Source organism: Cricetulus griseus (genome assembly GCF_003668045.3).
Source record: "Cricetulus griseus strain 17A/GY chromosome 1 unlocalized genomic scaffold, alternate assembly CriGri-PICRH-1.0 chr1_1, whole genome shotgun sequence".
NCBI lineage: Eukaryota > Metazoa > Chordata > Mammalia > Rodentia > Cricetidae > Cricetulus > Cricetulus griseus.
The window spans coordinates 192,913,320-192,935,769 of NW_023276807.1; the positions used below are offsets into that span (position 1 = coordinate 192,913,320).

Genomic DNA, 22,450 nt, shown 5'->3' on the forward strand with positions numbered 1-22,450 from the left:
ATACTTAGTATTACAATTCCATATAAAGAGAATTTGGAGTGCAGCAAGCTGAGCAGTAAAAAAAGTGCTTGCCACACAAGCCTGGGAACCTGAGTTCAATCCCAGAACCAATAGGAGAAGGTAGAAATGGACTCACTCCTGAAAGTTGTCCTCTGTGGCATATGTGCATTCTGGGGCATACACCAGCATTTTCATTGACATGCACACATTTTTAACATATATATATATATGTTAAATATATATTTATATATATTAATATATATTTAACATATATATATATGTTAAAATAATTTTTAAAAGAGAAGTTGGGGTTAGGAAAGGATAAGTGCATTAGATTATTAGAGCTAAGTTAACAAATGAGTGGCTAGTGAGATGGCAAGTAGGTAAAGGTATTTGACACCAAACCTGAGAACCTGAGTTTAATCCCCAGGTCCCATAAGGTAGGAGAGAACAGACTCCTGAAAGTTGTTCTCTGACTTCTACATGTGTATTGATGCATTGCATGCCTCCTCCCCCTCCTCCCCTCCCTCTCCTTCTCCCTCCCTCCCTCCCTCTCCCTCCCTCCCTCTCTCTCTCTCCTCTCTCTCTCTCTTCTCTCTCTCTCTCTCACCACACACACACACACACACACACACACACACACCTATAAAAATGTTTTAAGTAAATGAGGATAGTCAATATTAAATTTGGACAAAAAAATTCTATACAAAATAACTTAAGTGCATACCAATGTTCTGTAACATCTGTCAGTCAGAGGAGTTATGACAAGACGAGGGGAATTACCAAGGTACTCATAAGCATATTTTACATTGCAATTAATGATACGAACTCGTGCATTCTCATATTCCCAGTAATAACGAAGCTGAGCAAGCCATTGGAAATCTGTGTCATGTGAGACACCTAGAAAGAATGATATCATTAAGTGAAAATAATCTGAAAAATAATCTAACAGCAAATATTAAAATAATTCATGTTTTCAAATTAAAGACCATTCCAAAGGATCCTATTAAGAAAAAACTCACAAGTCTTTGTTTATTAGAAGCTACTGATATTTTACATTTTAAATTAAAGAAAAAGTCACCTACCTATTTCAATCATGTCCATAACAACATCCCTAGCATGAACATCAATTGTAACCAAAGCACCCAGTGTGATCCTGGTCTGTTTAGACAATTTTCCTCTTACTAGCTCTACGATATCATTTAGTTGATACTGAAGTTCCTTGTAGTAATTCTTTAATCCCTACAAAATAATGGAGACAGTTTAATTGATGCTATATATAAATGTATGTATATGACTCAAAACACTATAAATACTTATTTATGAAATAACTGTGCCTTCATAATCTATTTCAAAACATTAAGTGAGTTAAAGAGTGAGTTTGTATAATCCTAGTAAAAACAAGCTTTCCAAAATTTGTATAATTTTAATGCCACATATAGAAATTGAGGATATTATCTTTGCAAAGAACAAACAAGTAAACAAAGAAATATGAAATGAAAGAAAGAATGTTGTTGTTTAAATCAAACAATGCTTTACCTCTGTTCCACCACTTATAACTTCCTGTGTCTCGGAAGTCCAGAACATCTGAGAAACACACAGCACAACCTGGCCAGGCCACTCTCTGACCCAGTCTTTTCTTGCAGATTCTGGATAAGCCTGAGTAATTAAAATGAATTTCTATCTTTAAAAGGTTACAAAAGAAAAGACATCTGTAAACATTTAACAACAATTTTTATGTTCTTTTGCTGGGTTAATTGCCAAGTTTTGGTGAACAATACACATTATTTCTATTATAAGGAAAATATAAAAATATTTGAAAAGTCATACATAAGGAAGGTGAAGGTTATACAATGTATAATTTATGCACATACAAAGACTTGAAAACAAGTCAAATATAATATGTATATATTGATGTTAAATTTTAACTGAAAAGCAAACTGCTGGTTAATTGTCAACCTGACAGAGTCTATAGTTACCTGGGAGGTAGGCCTCTAGGCAGGACTACAGGGGTTTATCTTGATTAGTTAATTGATTCAAGAAGACCCATCTTAACTGTGGGTGGGGCCATACCCTGTATAGAGGATTCTCGAGTATATAAAATGGAGGAAGACAGCTAAGCACTAGCAAGCATTCATGGCTCTCTTCTTCCTGGCTGTGGTTGCTTCTGGCTCCTGCTATCTTCACTTCCCTGCCACAATGGACTGTACTTTGAATTGTGAGCTAAAACAAATGATTCCTTCTTTAAGTTGCTTATATTTTATCACAGCAACAGGAAAAGTAGCTAAGACAGAGACCATATAATGTAAAAACTAGGCTCGTGTAAGACCAAAAGAGGAAAAATACCTTGCAGGTTAAGAATTTTGTTTGCAGTTAAGGATAAGTTCCTGTTTGTCCTATGTCCATCTTATTTAGAATTTTAAAGTAGTTAAGTTTCAAAAGCAGTAAGTGAATTGGAAATTTTATTTAACAACTTGTTTGAGTGAATCTGACCTGTAGATCAGCAAGTACTAAAGCACATGACTATTAGCCTACAAGAAATATGTAAGTAGCACTGCAATGTTTTATTTATTGAGTTTTAAAAAGTATTTGTTTACTTATTTATTGTGGGGGTGAGTATACATGCCAGAGTGCACATGTGATGATCAAAAGACAACTGGTGCGAATCAGTTCCCTCATTCCATCATACGGATTCTAGAGGTCAGACTCAGCTTGTCAGGCTTGGCAGAAAGAACCTTTAACTGTTTAGCCATTTCTGTGGTCCCTATTTTGCTTTTTGAGACAAGAGTCTCACTGTGTAGCCAATGCTGCCCAGGAACTTGTTATGTACTGATGTTTGCCTCAAAGTCTGGGAAGTTCACTTTCCTCAGTCTCTCCAGCTCTGAGATTGCAACTGTGAGCTACTGTGTCTGGCAACATTCTAATTTGGACATTTATGAAATAAAATTCTGACTTTTCACAAGCCTCCACAAACCTACTTCTCTTTCAGGCATTCCCCCAGAGTAAATCTCACTGATATGCTCATGTAAAAATTACTAAAGTAATTATTGAGACTTTCTCCCTCCTCCCCTTTTACTCTACAACCAATTTAAGACTTGCTGAAATTAGATACAAATATATTTCTCATCCACCTAACTTCCTCCATATTTCCCACCAACTATCTAATGTCAGACCACTTCATCTATCTTCTAGGCTAATATGAAGGTCTCCTAATTTGTCTTCCTGTTTTGATAGTCTGCTAATCTATTCTTTATGACTTTCTCCTGATCAAAATATTTTTAAATTTCCTTTGTAAAATAAAAATGATTCCCTTGCTCATCTTTCTTTCAGCCTTCATTTATCTTCATTCTCTATCATATTAATTTTACTCCAGACACAAAGATCTTCTAACAGTTTCTTACAAATCCTTGAATCTTTCTGAGCCCAGAGTCATTACACAGGATACCAAATTCACTCTTTATCTAGCTATTTTCTATTTATCCTTCATATCTCAGTCTCAGTCTAACTTCCTCTATGAGCTTATTGCTGAACCCTCTCCCATTCTAAATTGTTATACAGTATTATTCTCTCTGATAATACAACTTCCTTTTAACATAACCATATTGTTGTATATGTTATTATACATATTTTTCTAAAGAAGATACCAGAAAATGGAAAGATCTCCCATGCTCTTGGATAGGTAGGATCAACATAGTAAAAATGCCAATCTTGGGGGACCCTGACACTGCTGAGATTGCTGGGCTATTCCAGCCCCCACAGAGTACAGAGAGTGCAGAGGTGAGCTGCTTTGGCCCTTGCCCTGGGCCCAACTTCTGCCTGCCCACTCTGGGAAATCCCGCCCCAGGGTCTGCAGGCAGACTTAATTGGTCCCTGAGGACCCAGGGACCCTGACTCTGCTGAAATCACTGGGCTATTCCGCCCCCCAGGCAGTGCAGAGTGCAGAGTGCAGAGAGTGCAGAGGTGAGCTGTTTTGGCCCCTGAGTTGGGCCCAACTTCTGCCTGCCCACTCTGGGAACTCCTGAGCAAGGGTCTACAGACAGGACGACTTGAACCCTGAGGACCAAGCAACCCAGAGTCTGCTGACATCCAGTCCTGCTCTCGCCCACCTGGAGAGTGAGTGCCTCAGACTTGCTTGCACCCACCTTGAGACCCATCAGAGTATCGGAGCCAATTGCACCCACCTGAAGAGAACACTGGACCCATACACATCAGGAAAGGAAGTGATACCACCTGTACCCACTGGAAGAAGAGATGGGAAGACAAAAATATAAGAACACATCCAACAACAGGAAAACCAATATGACACCACCAGAGTCTAGGGACTCTACACCAGCAAGACATGAACATCCCAACACAGAAGAAGCAGAAGAGAGCAACCTTAAAAACAACTTCATGCAGATGATAGAGACCCTACGAGAGGAAATTAGAAAATCCTTCAGAGAAATGGAAGAAAAGACAAACCAAAAGATGCAAGAAATCAAGGAAAGCCAAAAAAGCCAAGAAAATACAATTAAACAGCTGAAGGAAACAGTTCAGGACCTGAAAACTGAAATAGAGACAATAAAGAAAACACAATCTGAGGGAATATTGGAAGTGGAAAAGCTGAGTAAACAATCAGGAATCACAGATGCAAGCATAACCAACAGAATACAAGGGATGGAAGGCAGAGTCTCAGATGCTGAAGATAAACTAGAGGAAATAGATTCATCAAGCAAAGAAAATCTTAAGTCCAACAAATCCTTAACACAAAATATCCAAGAAATATGGGACACCATGAAAAGACCAAACCTAAGGATGATAGGTATAGAAGAAGGTGAAGAAACCCAACTCAAAGATGCAGAAAACATATTCAACAAAATCATAGAAGAAAACTTTCCCAACCTAAAGAAAGACATGCCAATGAAAGTACAAGAAGCCTACAGAACACCAAATAAAGTGGACCACAAAAAAAGTCCCCTCGTCACATAATAATTAAAACACCAAACATACAAGAATAAAGAAAGAATATTAAGAGCAGCAAGGAGAAAAGGCCAAGTAACATATAAAGGCAAACCTATCAGAATTACATCAGACTTCTCCATGGAAACTCTGAAAGCCAGAAGTACCTGGGTAGATATTCTATCAACTCTGAGAGAACACAGATGCCAGCCCAGACTACTATACCCAGCAAAGCTTTCAATCACTATAAATGCAGAAAACAAGATATTCCACAACAAAACCAGATTTAAACAATATGTAACCACTAATTCAGCCCTACAGAAAGTACTGGATGGAAAACTCCAACCTAAGGAAATTAACTACACTCATATAAACATAGGCAATAGATAATTCCACTTTACAAAAACCCAAAATAAAAAGCAGGGTAAATCCACACACAATACCACTACCAACAACAAATAAAAAACAAAAAAGAATAAACACTCAATGGACCTTAATTTCCCTCAATATTAATGGTCTTAACTCGCCTATAAAAAGACACAGGCTAACAGTTTGGATATGAAGACAGAATCCATCCTTCTGCTGCATACAAGAAACACACCTCAAATTCAAAGACAGACATTACCCCAGAGAAAAGGGTTGGGATAAGATATTCCAATCAAATGGACTCAAGAAACGAGCTGGGGTAGCTATCCTAGTAGATAACAAGTTAGACTTCAAACTAAAATCAATCAAAAAAGATGAAGAAGGTCATTTCATATTCATCACAGGAAAAATCCATCATGAAGAAGTCTCAATTCTAAACATCTATGCCCCATATACAAAGGCACCAACATTCATAAAAGAAACATTATTAAAACTCAAATCACAAATAAGACCTCACATAGTTATGAGTGGGAGACTTCAACACCCCACTCTCACCACTGGACAGGACCACCAGACAGAAACTTAACAAAGAGACAAAGGAACTAACAGAAGTTATGACCCAATTGGGATTAACAGACATCTATAGAACTTTCCATCCAAACACAAAAGATTATATCTTTTTTTCAGCATTATATGGAACCTTCTAAAAAATCAACCGCATACTTTTCAACATAGCAAACCTCAACAGGTACAAAAAAACTGGAATAATCCCCTGTGTCTTATCAGACCACCATGCTTTAAAGTTAGAAATCAAAAACAAAACAAATTGCAGAAAACCTACCAACTCATGGAAATTGAACAACAGGCAAATGCACCATTCCTGAGTCAAGGAAGAAATAAAGAAATTAAAGATTTCCTAGAATTCAATGAAAATGAAGACACAACATATCCAAACTTACGGGACACTTTGAAAGCAGTACTTAGAGGAAAGTTCATAGCTCTAAGTGCTCATATGAAGAAACTAGAAAATAGTCATACCAGAGAGTTGATCCCACAGATGGAAGCTCTAGAACAAATGGTAGAAAATTTATCCTGGAGGAGTAGACAGCCAGGAAATAATCAAACTGAGGGCAGAAATCAATAAAGTCGAAACAAAGAAAACAATTCAAAGAATCAATGTAACAAAGAGTTGGTTCTTCAAGAAAATCAACAACATAGACAAATCGTTATCCATACTAACCAAAAGGCAGAGAGAGAACATGCAAATTAACAAAATCAGAAATGAAAAGTGGGACATAACAATAGACACTGAGGAAATCCAGAGAATCTTCAGGTCATACTTTGAAAACCTGTACTCCACAATATTTGAAAATTTAAAGGAAATGGACAAAGTTTCTGGGCAGATATCACTTACCAAAATTGAATCAAGAACAGATAAGCAACTTAAACACACCTATAACCTCTAAGGAAATAGAAGTAGTCATCAGAAGTCTCCCAACAAAAAAACAGCCCAGAGCCAGATGGATTCACTGCAGAATTCTACCAGAAATTCAAAGAAGATCCAATACCAATACTCCTCAAATTGTTCCACACAATAGAAGCAGAAGGGACATTGCCAAACTCTTTTTACGAGGCTACAATAACTTTGATACCCAAGCCACACAAAGACACAACTAAGAAAGAGAACTACAGAGCAACCCTGCTTGGAGTCATCTGATCCGACACACCCGGACCCTGCCGAGGACCCTGTGGCAGTTCTGCCTCCATCCATGACAAGAGGACAGACATCAGAATATTGGAACTGTTTACATCTACCAGAAGGTAACCTTGGTCCCATACCCACCAGTTGAGGAAGAGACTCATGCTATACCCACCAGAAGAAAGGATGAGAAGCAATCAAGGAAAAAGCACATTCAACAACAGAAAACCCAATATGACAGCAATGGAGTCTAGGAACCATACACCAGCAAGACCTCAATATCACAATGCAGATAAAGCAGAAGAGAATGACCTTAAAAACATCCTCATGAAAGTGATAGAGGACCTCAAAGAGGACATGAGAAAATCCCTTAAAGAAATGGAAGAAAAAAAAAACCAAAAAAATACAAGATATCAACAAATCAATCAAGGAAACAGTTCAAGACCTAAAAACTGAAATAGAGACAATAAAGAAAGCACAATCTGAGGGAATGCTGGAAATAGAAAAGCTGGGTAAATGATCAGGAACAACAGACATAAGCAGAATACAAGAGATGGAAGAGAGAATCTCAGGAGTTGAGGACACACTAGCAGAAATAGAATCATCAACCAAAGAAAGTCTTAAGTCCAAGAAATCCCTAACACAAAATATCCAGAAAATATGGGATACGGAGAAAAGACCAAACCTAGGATTAATAGGTATAGAGGAAGGTGAAGAAATCCAACTCAAAGGCTCAGAAAACATATTCAACAAAATCATAGAAGAAAACGTTCCCAACCTAAAGAAAGACATGCCAATAAAAATACAATAAGCCTACAGAACACTAAATAGACTGAACCAAAATATAATGTCTCCTTGCCACATAATAATCAAAACACCAAACATACAGAATAAAGAGAAAATATTAAGAGCAGCAAAGGAAAAAGGTCAAGTAACTTATAAAAGCAAACCTATCAGAATTACACCTGACTTTTCCATGGAAACTCTGAAAGCCAGAAGTACCTGGATAGATATTCTTCCTACACTAAGAGACCATGGATGCCAGCCCAGACTACTATACCCAGCAAAGCTTCCAATCAATATAGATGGAGAAAACAAGATATTTGATGACAAAAACAGATTCAAACAATGCATATCCACCTATCCAGCCCTACAGAAAGTTCTGGAAGGAAATCGGCAACCCAAGGAAGTTAACTACAACCAGAAAAATATAGGCAATAGATAATCCCACTTACCAACAGACAAAAGGAAAAAAGGATAGAATCCCACACATAATTTCACCACCATCACCAAATTAAAAAACAAACAAGAATGAACAATCAATGGTCATTAATATCCATCAACATTAATGGTCTTAACTCGCCTATAAAAAGACACAGATTAGCAGAATGGATGAGAAGACAGAATCCATCCTTCTGCTGCATACAAGAAACACACCTCAACTTCAAAGATAGATGGTACCTAAGAATTAAAGGTTTGGGAAAGATTTTCCAATCAAATGGACCCAAGAAACAAGCAGGGGCAGCATTCATAATATCCAACAAACTGGATTTTAAACTAAAATCAATCAAAAGAGATGAAGGAGGTCACTTCCTACTCATCACAGGAGAAATCTATCAGGATGAAGTCTCAATTCTGAACATTTATGCCCCAAATACAAAGGCATACATGTTTGTAAAAGAAACATTACTAAAACTCAAATCACACATAAAACCACACACACTTATAGTGGGAGAATTCAACACCCAACTCTCACCACTGGACAGAAACACCAGACAGAAACTTAACAAAGAAACAAAGGAACTAATGGAAGTTATGGCCCAATTGGACTTAACAGATATCTACAGAACATTTCATCCAAATACAAAACAATTTACCTTCTTGTCAGCACCACATGGAACCTTCTCTAAAATCAACCACATACTTGTCAACATAACAAACCTCAACAGGTACAAAAAAATTTAAATAACCCCCTGTATCTTATCAGACCACCATGCTTTAAAGTTAGAATTCAACAACAACACAAATTACAGAAACCTACAAACTCATGGAAATTAAGTAACACCCAATTGCACCATTCCTGGGTCTAGGAAGAAATAAAAAAAGAAATTAAAGATTTCCTAGAATTCAATGAGGATGCAGATACAACATACCCAAAACTATGGGACACTTTGAAAGCAGTGCTAAGAGGAAAGTTCATAGGTCTAAGTGCCCACATGAAGAAACAGGAGAATAATCACACTAGAGAATTAACAGCACAACTGAAAGCTTTAGAAAACAAAGAAGCCAATACACCCCAGAGGAGCAGACACCAGGAAATAATCAAATTGAGGGCTGAAATCAATACAATGGAAACTAGGAGAACAATACAAAGAATCAATATAACAAAGAGTTGGTTCTTCGAGAAAATCAACAACATAGACAAACCTTTATCCAAACTTACCAAACAACAAAGAGTGAACATGCAAATTAATAAAAGCAGGAATGAAAAGGGGGACATAACAACAGACACTCAGGAAATCCAGAGAATCATCAGGTCATACTTCGAAAACCTATATTCCTCAAAATTAAAAATCTACAGGAAATTGACAATTTTCTGAACAGATTTCACTTACCAAAATTAAACCAAGTAGAGATAAGCAACTTAAATAGACCTATAACCCCTAATGAAATTGAAGCAGTCATCAGAAGTCTCCCAAACAAAAAAAGCCCAGGGCCAGACAGCTTCACTGCAGAATTCTACCAGAAATTCAAAGTACAGCTAATACCAATTCTTCTCAACATATTCCACACAATAGAAACAGAAGGGTCATTGCCAAACTTTTTTTATGAGGCTTCAATAACCTTGATACCCAAACCACACAAAGACACAACTAAGAAAGAGAACTACAGACCAATATCCCTCATGAACATTGATGCAAAAATTCTCAATAAAATACTGGCAAATCGAATCCAAGAACACATCAGAGAAATCATCCACCATGATTAAGTAGCCTTCATCTCAGGGATGCAAGGATGGTTCAACATACAAAAATCTATCAATGTAATCCACCATATAAACAGACTGAAGAAAAAAAAACACATGATCATCTCACTAGATGCTGAAAAAGCCTTTTGATAAAATCCAACACCCCTTCATGATAAAGGTCTTGGAGAAATCAGGGATAACAGGAACATACCTCAACATAATAAAAGCAATATACAGCAAGCCAACAGCCAACCTCAAATTAAATGGAGAGAAACTCAATGCAATTCCTCTAAAATCAGGGACAAGACAAGGCTGTCCACTCTCTCCATACCTCTTCAATATTGTCCTTGAAGTTCTAGCTAGAGCAATGAGACAACAAAAGGAGATTAAAGGAATACAAATCAGAAAGGAAGAAGTCAAACTCTCACTATTTGCCGATGATATAATAGTCTATATAAGTAACCCAAAAGTCTCTAACAGAGAACTCCTACAGCTGATAAACACCTTCAGCAAAGTGGCAGGATACAATATTAACTCAAAAAATCTGTAGCCCTACTATATACTGATGACACATTGGTGGCAAATGAATTCAGAGAAACATCACCCTTTACAATTGCCACAAACAACATAAAATACCTTGGGGTAACACTAACCAAAAAAGTGAAAGACCTATACGATAAGAATTTTGACTCTCTAAAGAAAGAAATGAAAGAAGATACCAGAAAATGGAAAGATCTACCATGCTACCAACTCTGAGATACTATCTTACTCCTGTCAGAATAGCCAAAATCAAAAACACTAATGACAGTTCATGGTGGAGAGGATGTGGAGAAAGGGGAACACTTCTCCACTGGTGGTGGGAGTGCCAACTTGTACAGCCACTTTGGAAATCATTATGATGACTTCTCAAGAAAATAGGAATGAGTCTACCACAAGATCCAGCAATTCCACTCTTAGGCATATACCCAAAAGAAGCACATTCATGCAATAAGGACATATGTTCAACGATGTTCATAGCAGCATTATTTGTAATAGCCAGAAACTGGAAGCAGCCTAAATGCCCCTCAACCGAAGAATGGATAGAGAAAATGTGGTACATTTACACAATGGAGTACTACTCAGCGGAAAAAAGAATGGAATCTTGAAATTGGCAGGAAAATGGATGGAAGAAACCATTCTGAGTGAGGTAACCCAATCACAAAAAAGACAAACATGATATGTACTCACTCAGATGCGGATTTTAGACAGAATAAATGATTACAAGCCTACAATTCACACTGCCAAAGAAGCTAGTAAACAAGGAGAACCCTAAGAGAGACATACATGGTCCCATGGAGAAGGGGAAAGGGTCAAGAACCACTGAGCAAATTGGGAGCACAGGAAGAGGGGGGAGGGAGCTAGGAGAATGAGAAGGGGAGAAGAGGAGGGATGCAGAGGATATGAGGGAGCAGAAAGGTTGAGTCAGGGGAAGAATAGAAGATAACGAGAATGGCGATACCATAATAGAGGGAGACATTTTAGGTTTACAGAGAAATCAGGCACTAGGGAAATGTCTGGAGATATACAAAGATGACACCAGCTAACAATCTAAGCAACAGAGGAGAGGCTACCTTTAAATGCCCTCCCCTGATAATGAGATTGATGAGTGACTTATATGACACCCAATAGCCCTCATCCAGCAGCTGGTGGAAGTAGAAGCAGACACCCACAACTAATCACTGAACTGAACTGGAACTCAGATGCAAAGAAGGACCAGTGAAGAGCAAAGGGGCCCAGACCAGGCTGATGAAATCCACAGAAACAGCTGACCTGGACATCGGGGAACTCTTGCTCCTCAGACTGATAGCTGGAATACCAGCAAAGGACTGATGCAGACCCCAGGAACATGGGTTTCAGTGAGGAAACCTCCGAAATCTATGGGACCTCCTGTAGTAGTGCAATACTTATCCCTAGCATAGGTGTGGACTTTGGGAGCCCATTCCACATAGAGGGATACTCCCTGAGCCAAGACACACGGGGGGGGGGGGGGGGCTAGCCCCATCTGAAAGGATACGCTAGACTCTGATGACACTCTATGGAAGGCCTCACCATCCAGGGGTTGCAGAAAGGATATGTGATAGGTAAAGTTTTAGTTGGGGGGAGTGGTAGGGGAGGACAGGAGGGAGTAGGGAACTGGGATTGTCATGTAAAACAATCCTGTTTCTAATTCAAATAAAAATATCTGAAAAAAAAGAAAAAGAAAACTTCATTGTTCTCAGTAACTAATACTATACATAAACCTGCTGAATGTGTATGTAGAACATTGTGTGGGAGAGCATTATGTCATTCTGGACTTGGTAGAATTAAATGTTCATATATTTTTAAAATAAAAAAAATGGCAATCTTGCCAAAAGCAATCTACAGTTTCAATACAATCCCCATCAAAATCCCAACACAGTTCTTCACAGACCTTGAAAGAATAATCCTCAACTTTATAATGAAAAACAAAAAACCCAGGATAGCCAAAGCAACTCTGTACAATAAAGGAACTTCTGGAGGCATCACCATCCCTGACTTCAAGCTCTATTATCAAGCCATAGTCCTGAAAAAAGCTTGATATTGGCACAAAAGTAGACAGGTAGACCAATGAAATCAAATTGAAAACCCTGATATTAACCCACATACCTGTAACACCTGATTTTTGACAAGGAAGCTAAAATTATACAATGGAAAAAAGAAAGCATCTTCAACCAATGGTGCTGGCAAAACTGTATTCAGACATGTAGAAGATTGTAGATAGATCAATATCTATCGCTATGCACAAAACTCAAGTCCAAATGGATCAAAGACCTCAACATAAATCCACTCACACTGAATCTCTTAGAAGAGAAAGTGGGAGGTACCCTTGAATTAATTGGTACAGGAGACCACTTCTTGACCATAACACCAGTAGCACAGACATTGAGATTGACAATTAATAAATGGGACCTCCTGAAACTGAGAAGCTTCTGTAAGGCTAAGGACACAGTCAGCAAGACAAAATGACAGCCCACAGAATGGAAAAAGATCTTCACCAACCCCATATCTGACAGAGGGCTGATTTTCAAAATATACAAAGAACTCAAGAAGCTAGCCACCAAAACACCAATCAATGAAATTAAAATGTGGAGTGCAGAACTAAATAGAGAATTCTCAACAGAGGAATCTGAAATGGCTGAAAGACACTTAAGAAAGTGCTCAAAATCTTTAGCCATCAGAGAAATGCAACTCAAAACAACTCTGAGGTACCATCTTACACCAGTCAGAATGGCTAAAATAAAAACCACCAATGAGAGTCTATGCTGGAGAGGATGTGGAGAAAAAGAAACTCTCTTCCATTGCTTGTGGGAGTGCAAACTTGTAAGACCACTTTGGAAATCAGTATGGTGGTTTCTCGGGAAAATGGGAATCAGTCTACTTCAAAATCCAGCAATTTCTCTTGGGCATATACCCAAAGGATGCACATTCATACAACAAGGACATATGTTCAACTATGTTCATAGAAGTGTTGTTTGTAATAGCCAGAACATGGAAGCAACCTAGATGCCCCTCAACTGAAGAATGGATAGAGAAAATGTGGTACATTTACACAATGGAGTACTACTCAGCAGAAAAAAACAATGGAATCTTGAAATTCGCAGGCAAATGGATAGAACTAGAAGAATCAATCCTGAGTGAGGTAACCCAGTCACAAAAAGACAAACATGGTATGTACTCACTCATATATGGATTTTAGACAGAGAGTAAAGGATTACTAGCCTACAGTCCACATCACCAGAGGAACTAGGATACAAGGAGCTCCCCAAGAGAAGAATGCATGGTCCCCCCGGAGAAGGGAAAGGGGACAGGATCTCCTGAGCTAATTGGGAGCATGGGGATAGAGGAAAGGGAGCTGGGAGAAAGAAAGGAGGGGAGAGGAGGAAATGGGGGAGCAGGAAGATTGAGTTGCAGGAAGAATAGAGGAGAGCAGGATGAGAGATAATAGAGGGAGCCACTATGGGTTTGAGGAGAGATCAGGCACTACGGAAATTTCCAGAGATCTACAAGAATGACCCCAACTGGCAATCTAAGCAATAATGTAGAGACTACCCTAAATGATGACTACGTTATATGCCATCCTATCACCATAGCTAAACACTGAACTGAACTCTGAAACACAGTTGCAGAGGGAGGAGTGATGAGCAAAGAGGTCAAAACTGGGCTGGTAAAACCCACAAAAACAGCTGACCTGAACAAGGGGGAGCACATGGACCCCAGACTGATGACTGGGAGGCCAGCATGGGACTGATCCAGAACCCTGAACGTCGATGTCAGTGAGGAGGCCTCGGCACTCTATGGGGCCTTTGGTAGTAGTAAATCAGTATTTATGCCTGGCGTATGAAAGGACTTTGGGAGCCCATCCCACATAGAGGGATACTCTCTCAGCCTGGATACATGGGGGAGGGCCTATGCCCTGCCTAGGACGTTATGAGAGACTTTGGGGATCCCCATGGAGAGCCTTACCCTCCTTACCCAGAAGGGGGATGGGATGGAGGGTTGGTGGGGAGTGGGGGAGAAGGAGAGAGAGAGGGAGCAGGAATTGACATTGGAAGCAGGCTTGTTTCTAATTTGAACTAATAAAAAACATAAATAAAATGCTCACATGATTATCTCCATCTAAGAAAAAAGAAATAGGGAAAAAATAATGTTTACCAAACAAAAGAAAAGCCTAACATTTGTAGAATATAGAGTATGCATTTAATCCTAGGAAACATACCAGCCTGGAGGCAGCAATCACATCATGAATACTTCTGAGCATTAAATCTTCCACTTGAATGAGCCACTTCTCTACAGCACCTCTTGCTGCAGATGTGGAAATCAGTGCGATCAGCTCCACTCGTTCCCCTTCAGAGCTGAACATGGCTCTAATATCCAGATCAGGCAGGAACTCCAATTTAGCAATGCCCTCAAAGCACTTTTTTAAGTGTGGCTGAACCCTGAGTGGATCTTTGGTCTCTGACAAAATCTCTAACATTTCATCATTAGATAAAAAGAAAAATCTAGAAAAGAAATAGGTGAATAAAAAAAGTTTTGGTGGCAATTCACCACACACCAGAAAATGTTTTAAATTATAGCATAATTGACTATCTATCATACCGAGGGAAGAAAAGTCGTTTCTTTTCAAGATATGCATTCAGGCCCTTCATGATTTTCTCCAAAAGGTCATTACAGTTCAGGAGTTTTTCTAACAAGCCCGTTAAAGAAGTAGCAGCAAGAACCTAAAAGACAGATTCGTATGAGTCACACTTACATGCTTAGTATAAGACACAAGCATTAATATACACTTGGAAAAATGTCAACGTTTTTAATCCCAGTACTCAGGAGGCAGAGGCAGACAGATCTCTGTGAGTTTGAGGCCAGCCTGGTCTATAAGAGCTAGTTCCAGGACAGCTAGGGTTAATACACACAGAAATCTTATCTCAAAAACACCAAAACAAAAATGTTAATGTTTCTGAAACTCAAGGAAATTAGTAGTGAAATATCTGCCCCCCCCCACTTATTGGACCTCACTATGTAGCTAAGGCTGGCCACAGACTTCTAATTCTCTTCTTGCTCTAACACCCTGAACAGACCACATCCAGCTTTGAAATTTCTTTTATAACATAAAAATATTGAAATTCACTAAGTAAAACATATTGTAATCTGAGGACATTAGTTACAAATGATATTATGATTATCATGTATACTTTATTATATTGTTTTATGACCTTTTCATTTTTAATTGTGTGTATGAAATGAAGGTAGGTCTGAGCATGGGTTTGTGCATGGGCGTGTAGTGCCTTGTGAGGTCAAAAATGTCAGATCCCCTGGAGCTGGAGTTGCAGGCAGTTGAGTAGTGCTGGGAATTGAACTTGGATCCTCTGGAAGAGTGGGCTGTAATCATAACTATTGAGTCTTCTCTACAGTCCCGCTCCTTTGTTCTTTTGACTGATATGGAAAGAGTCTTGTTAGGATGGTGTGTGATTTAAATTTAGCTTTTACAATTGCGAATTTTAAACTTAATCTACAGCAGGTTTTGGCAATCTAGCTTACTGACCAAATCTAGACAGCTGCTAGTTTTTGTATGATCCTCAAACTAAGAATATTTTTATACTTTCAGAAGGCTAATAATAATAAAGTAAAGGGGGGCTAGGAATGTAGCTCAGCTGGCAACATGCTTGCTGAGTGTGTATGAGGCCTAGGGTTGTATTTCGAGCACCATGCATAAGCTGAGGGTGCTGGCACACAGCTGCAATCCTAGCATTCCACGAGGAGGAGGAAGAGGAGGAGGAGGAGGAGGAGGAGGATCAGAAGTTCAAGATCATTCTCAGCTACATAGAGAATTTGAAGCAACTTGGGCTAGAGACCCTGCCTCAAAAATGAAATTAAACAACAAAAATGAAGATAACAATGCTATTTCATAACGTAAGTAACAATTTTGTCAGTGTTTATAAGCAAAGCTTTATTATGACAGAAACATGCCCATTCATTCTATATTAGTTCTGGCCACTTTTCACTATATGATGGCAAGTAAGCATTACAAAATAGACTACATGTCTTTCAAAGCCTAAAAAACGTATTAATTGGCTATTTACAGAAAAATCTAATCTATAAGAAATCATGTACTGAAAAGCTCCTAAACTCAGTAAGATAAAAATCATTCAAACTCATATATTTCTGTAATTAACACTCAATAAGTCAAGCACTTATTTAGCTTTTTTCTCAGTATTGGAAGATGTTATTTCTTAAGTTGAATACATTTTAAAAGTAGATGCACAGCTATGATTTATGCTAAATATATGAAAAATACCGTTTTTCAACATCAGAACCTGTACAAGGTACTCATAATAGGAAAGACACATTGGAATTGAGACCAATTGAGAGTAGATTCTTTCCCCCTAATTAACACTTCCAAGCAAATGAAGAATGGCTTGTGCTGATCAAGCATTCTCCATTTTTTCTTTATCTCATTATTTTATGTACTCTGTGAAGTGGTGAACAGTGGTTGTATATAGTGGCAGTCAAGTGAGATAATTGTTCGTCTAAAGGAGTTACACTATGCTGAGATATACACACTCATACCCACATATATGAATGAGTCACAGTAGCATTTTTATGAATTGAAAAATAAAATTATTTTGATATTTTTGAACTTTTATTTTATGAACTTTCCAATTTGTATACAGTAAGTTAGTTTTATTTTAATAATCAGAAAAAAGCCAAATGTTTATTTAAAACCACAACTAAGGTTCACCTACTATAAGTGAGAAACAAGCACTTCACCTTTGGATCTTTAGCACAAAACTTCATGATATCCTTCCAGTGTCTGTCTACTGTCTGAAACTGACGTCCTTCTTCTGGCATCTGCTGCATGATATCCTCAGAACAAAAGATAGGCTCTAAGTACAGCCATTGCGCTTGCACTTTTAACCATTCATCAATTGTTTCCTGTATTCGAATCAGACGGTCCTCCCAGGCCTTAATAAAAAGCATACTGTACTAAATTCCAGTTTTTAAAAGAAAAACTATAAATTATAGCAAGAAAAAAGCATTAGAATTCACCATTGTTTTACTATCAATACAAAATAACTTATACCTTAATCTCACTCATAGGACTCTCATATAGGCTTAGAAAAAACACAGGAGATATACGTTTTCCCTAAATCAATGGAAATCATATTTGGTGGTGATTGTAAAATTATTTCATTTCTTTATCTCTCAGGGAATCACTCCAAATCTTAAATGTATATCCTGCTATACATCAGTGATTATCAACTATGGATTATGTTGTCCTCCATATCAGGCAATATTTAAGTGTGTCTGAAATATCATAATGTTGGTTATTACAGATAATGGGGGAGGATACTGCTAATATCTAGTGTCTGGAGACCAGAAATACCGCAAAATGTACTATAATATTCAGGATAGAAACATATGTAACGAGTCTTCTTCTGTCCCACCAGCCAGCTCCCAAACAATGACACAGAGACTTATAATTTATGAAAGATTGGCCTTTAGTTCAGGCTTGTTTTTGACTAGCTCTTATAACTTAAATTAACCCACATTTTTATTAATCTACATTCTACCATATGGCTTTTACCTCTATCCCATTCTGTGGGATTCATCTCCTACTTCTTCTCTCCTTGCCCAGAAGTCCTGCCTATATCTCTTGCCTAGATACAGGCCATTCAGCTTTTTATTAAACTAATCGCAGCAATATATCTTCACACAGTATACAAATATCCCACCACACGCATAATAAAGGATTATTCAGCTCAGGACCAGAGATATGGCTCAGTGGGTAAAGGAACTTGCCACCAAGACTGACATCCTGAGTTTGGTGCCTCTAATGGGGGCCCACACAGTAGAAGGGGAGAAATGGCTTCTATAAGTTGCTTTCTGATGCATGTGCACACACTTACACAAAGATACACAGTAACAAACATATGAAGAAAGAAATGTATATATATATAGTCATTCCCAAATATCAACAGGATAAAGTTGAATGATCTTGTTCTATATCAGCACAGTTTGGAGAGAATTGAAATAAAAATTGCAAAATAAGCCTCCTTACTCTCAGAGATTACCTACAGTTAATAAAATATTTCTCAAGTGTATGGTCTAATGGCCTAGGTTTGTCGCTTCATTTCTCTTTTTTAACACATAAAATTTCTATCCATTTCTGAGGCAACTAGAAGAAACCATCCTGAGTGAGGTAACCCAGATACAGAAAGACAAACATGGTATGTACTCTCTCATAAGTGGATAGTAGACATAGAGCAAAGGATAACCAGCCGCAACCCATAACCCCAGGGAAGCTAGGAAACAAGGAGGACCTTAAGAGACACATACATGGACCTCTGAGAAGGGGAAAGGGGCAAGATCTCCTGAGTAAATTGGAAGCATGGGGCAGGGGAGAGGTAAGAGAAAGAGGAGAGAAGAAGGGGAGGGGTGAGGAGAATATGAAGAATCAGGAAGGTCTAGTTGGGGGAAGAACAGAGGAGAGCAAGGAAAGACATACCTTAACACAGGGAGCCAACTATGGGCTTAACAAGAAACCTAGCACTAGGGAAATCTCCAGGGATCCAACTAAGAATCTAAGCGATAGTGGAGAGGCTACCTTAAATGCCCTTCCCCTGTAATGAGATTGATGACTACCTTATATGCCATCACAGAGCCTTCATCCAGTAGCTGATGGAAGCAGAAGCAGAGATTCACAGCCAAGCACTGAGCCAAACTCCTGGAATCCAGTTGTAGAGAGGGAGGAGTGATGAGCAAAGGAGACAAGACCATGCTGGAGAAACCCACAGAAACAGCTGACCTGAGAAATGGGAGCTCATGGACCCCAGACTGACAGCTGGGGAACCAGCATAAGACCAAACCAAGTCCCCTGAACGTGGATGTCAGTTGGGGGGCCTGGGTAGTCTATGGGGCCTCTGGCAGTGTAACCAGTATTTATCCCTAGTGCACAAATGGGCTTTGGGAGCTCATTCCCTATGGAGGGATACTCTGTCAGCCTAGATACATGGGGGAGGGTCGAGGTTCTGCCCCAAATGATATGACAGATTTTAATGATTCCCCCATGGGAGGCCTCACCCTCCCTGAAGAGTGGATGGGGAGTGTGATGGGGGGATGGTGGGGAGAATGGGAGGATAGGAGGGAGAAGGAACTGAGATTAATATGTAAAATAAGATTGTTTTTAATTTTAAAAAATTAATTAAAATAAAAATGAAAAATAAATTGAAAAAACATAAGATTTCTAAATTTCTCTTCTTAAGAACTTTTAAAGACACTCACTCACATACACACACACACACATACACACACACACACACACAGACACACACACACACACACACACACACACACACACACACACACAATTTCAACAAGAAAGGCCATCCCATCTCTTCCGCCTCCTACTGCATGTTCATCTTCAAATATGTATTTCTGTATCTCACCACACAAAATATCAAGGCTCATTTCTATCACTCAAATCAACATTTTAAAGCATCCAGAATATTTCCATGAGAAAATATATGAAACAAGATAGAAGTTTTTATAAGTGACAAGGAGTTATCATATTTAACATACCTTGATCTCATTTTCAAATGGTTTGATAAAAGGTGAGCCTCTCATTGTCTGAGTTTTTATAATTTGATCATCAAGAATTGCCTGAATCTCATCCACTGAAGAAAGGATGCAGACTCCAGTATCACGATACAGACTTATATGAAAAGAAATATCATCCCAAGTTGCCATCATAGAATTCAAGGCCCTCTCTAAGGAAAATTCCTAAAAGGGAGAAATGGAAAAGAAGAGGATGATCAAAATTGGAGGGGGATAACAATAGGACAATGAAAAAGGAACTTAATTATGTTATTTAATTTCCCTGGGTAGCTCAGTAAGCATTTTGCTCATTACAACATAATCTCCATAACTGTCTGTCTGTCTGTCTGTCTGTCTGTCTGTCTGTCCGTCCGTCCGTCTGTCCATCCATCCATCCATCTATCTATCATCTGTCTATTGGGAAGGGGTAATTTTTTAATAATTTAAAAGTTCCTTAAATAAGTCATGGATCTAGGAGAAAATCAAGCATTGTAGTTCTGCTAAAGGAATTGAGCAATAAAATAACACTCTCTTGTACTCATAGGTATCTTGCCAAGCCACCATAAGAGAAGCTCCTTCCTGCACTAGATGGGAACAAATAAAATCCATAACTGGCTTGTCTGAAGAGAGTAAGAGACCTTAGAACACTCAGTCCTAAATGTCTCCATCAAATACCCTCTTTCTGGACTCGGGGAACCCTGTGGCAGAGGAAGTGGAAAGAGAGTAAGAGCCAGAGGGGATGGAGGACACCAAGTATCCAGGCCTTCCAAACACAGTAGGGCAGGCACAGGTCTATGTCAGTTGTAGTCCCAGTGCTGAGAGAGAACACAGACGCTATCTCCAATTGATAACTGCTCATAAAGGAAAAATTGGCTGTCTCCAATGAAGTCTCACTGGGCATATAAAGCACTCTTAAGAGTAGGCCCCATGCCCAGAAGCATATGGCCAACAGAAAACTAATTCAATGATATTCATTTTTTTTAACCTTATAGGTTTTTTGCATATATATTATGGCTTCTGATTTTGTGTTTTTATGAGTGTGTGTGTGAGCAAGTGAGTCATTGTGTCTATATTTGTTTCTTGTGTGTGGGTTTTTTTTTTGGTTCTTTTCTTCTGGTTGTTTTGTCCTATTCTGATTTGTTGTTTTTATTTTAACTTATTTTATTTTATTATTATTTTTAGATGCCTGTTTTCTATTGAGAGAAAGAAAACATGTGGGTTGAGGTTGGAGGGGAAATGGGGAGGATGTGGGAGGAATTTAGGGAGATGAAACCATAATCAGAATATATTGCATGAAAAAATTCTACTTTCAATTAAAAAACAAAAATCCTAAGAAAAAAATGAAGTTTTTAAAGGTTAGATGTTATGAAAACCCTTGTTGTCACTGTTAAAATGGGCAACATAATAAAATTCCCACTGAAATTTTTCTCCCAAATGGCCTTTCTGCAGGTAGCCTGTAGTTTGGAATTTTCTGTGTATTTCAAGAACCTTCTCTCTAAGGCCAAACTTATTTGTTGGAACATACACACAGACCATACACACACACATACATACATACACACACACACACACACACACACACACACACACACACACACACACACACACACACACTACATGCCACACACATATCATCCACTCAGATTCTTAATGGAATAATCATACATCAATACTAGTGTATATTCAATTATATCAGAATGTAGCAGAATTAGGAATATGTCAAAGGAACAGTTTCTAGTCTGGATTTCAAAAAAGCAAGCACATGTTTATGTCATAAAAGACTGGTCTTTTATCATCTTCCACTCCACTTCCCATTGCTATCTGGACTATATACAGCACACCGAAACAAAAACTATGACTATCAGAGAACAAACTTATGAAGTATTCGGTTTCTCTTTATGTTTACCTTGCTTGCACCTGCACTTATCACTTCAAATTTTTCTAAATATGGTGCAAGGTTTAATTTTAAGACTTTTCTCAGCGTAGTTCCAGAATCTGGAGTTAAGTCAAAGCCCACAATTTCTGACATCTGTTTCCAGTGTCGAGCTCTCATGCCTGGATTGCACAGAATGGAGACAGTGGGGATATACTCCTGAGGATAAAAATACAAACAATAATCTCATTTGCCTTCCACACACATGGACTCTATAAGTGAAACCTTTAATGTGAGTACAATCAAAACATCAATTAGATTTAGAGGAAGGGAACAAGGGGCAAATGATTCTAAAGTTCATTAGGCATGCAAAATAATCATGAAATTACCAAAGTAAGAATTAGTAAGGAAAAAAATTCCATGAACTTTAGTATCACAAAAAATAAAGTGCTTAGTTGCA

General features: G+C 38.3%; 1 protein-coding gene across 1 annotated transcript in view; it reads right to left on the reverse strand.

Moving 5' to 3' along the window:
- Dnah12 (dynein axonemal heavy chain 12) overlaps positions 1-22,450 on the reverse strand; it is a 206,294-nt gene that overhangs the window by 123,566 nt on the left and 60,278 nt on the right. The window contains exons 19-26 of the mRNA XM_035452634.1: positions 22,024-22,209; positions 20,103-20,303; positions 17,292-17,486; positions 15,126-15,247; positions 14,746-15,028; positions 1,540-1,659; positions 1,086-1,242; positions 728-900 (exon numbers count right to left, since the gene is read on the reverse strand). Coding sequence (XP_035308525.1) covers positions 728-900; positions 1,086-1,242; positions 1,540-1,659; positions 14,746-15,028; positions 15,126-15,247; positions 17,292-17,486; positions 20,103-20,303; positions 22,024-22,209 — 1,437 coding nt within the window. The remainder of the gene's footprint in view (positions 1-727; positions 901-1,085; positions 1,243-1,539; positions 1,660-14,745; positions 15,029-15,125; positions 15,248-17,291; positions 17,487-20,102; positions 20,304-22,023; positions 22,210-22,450) is intronic.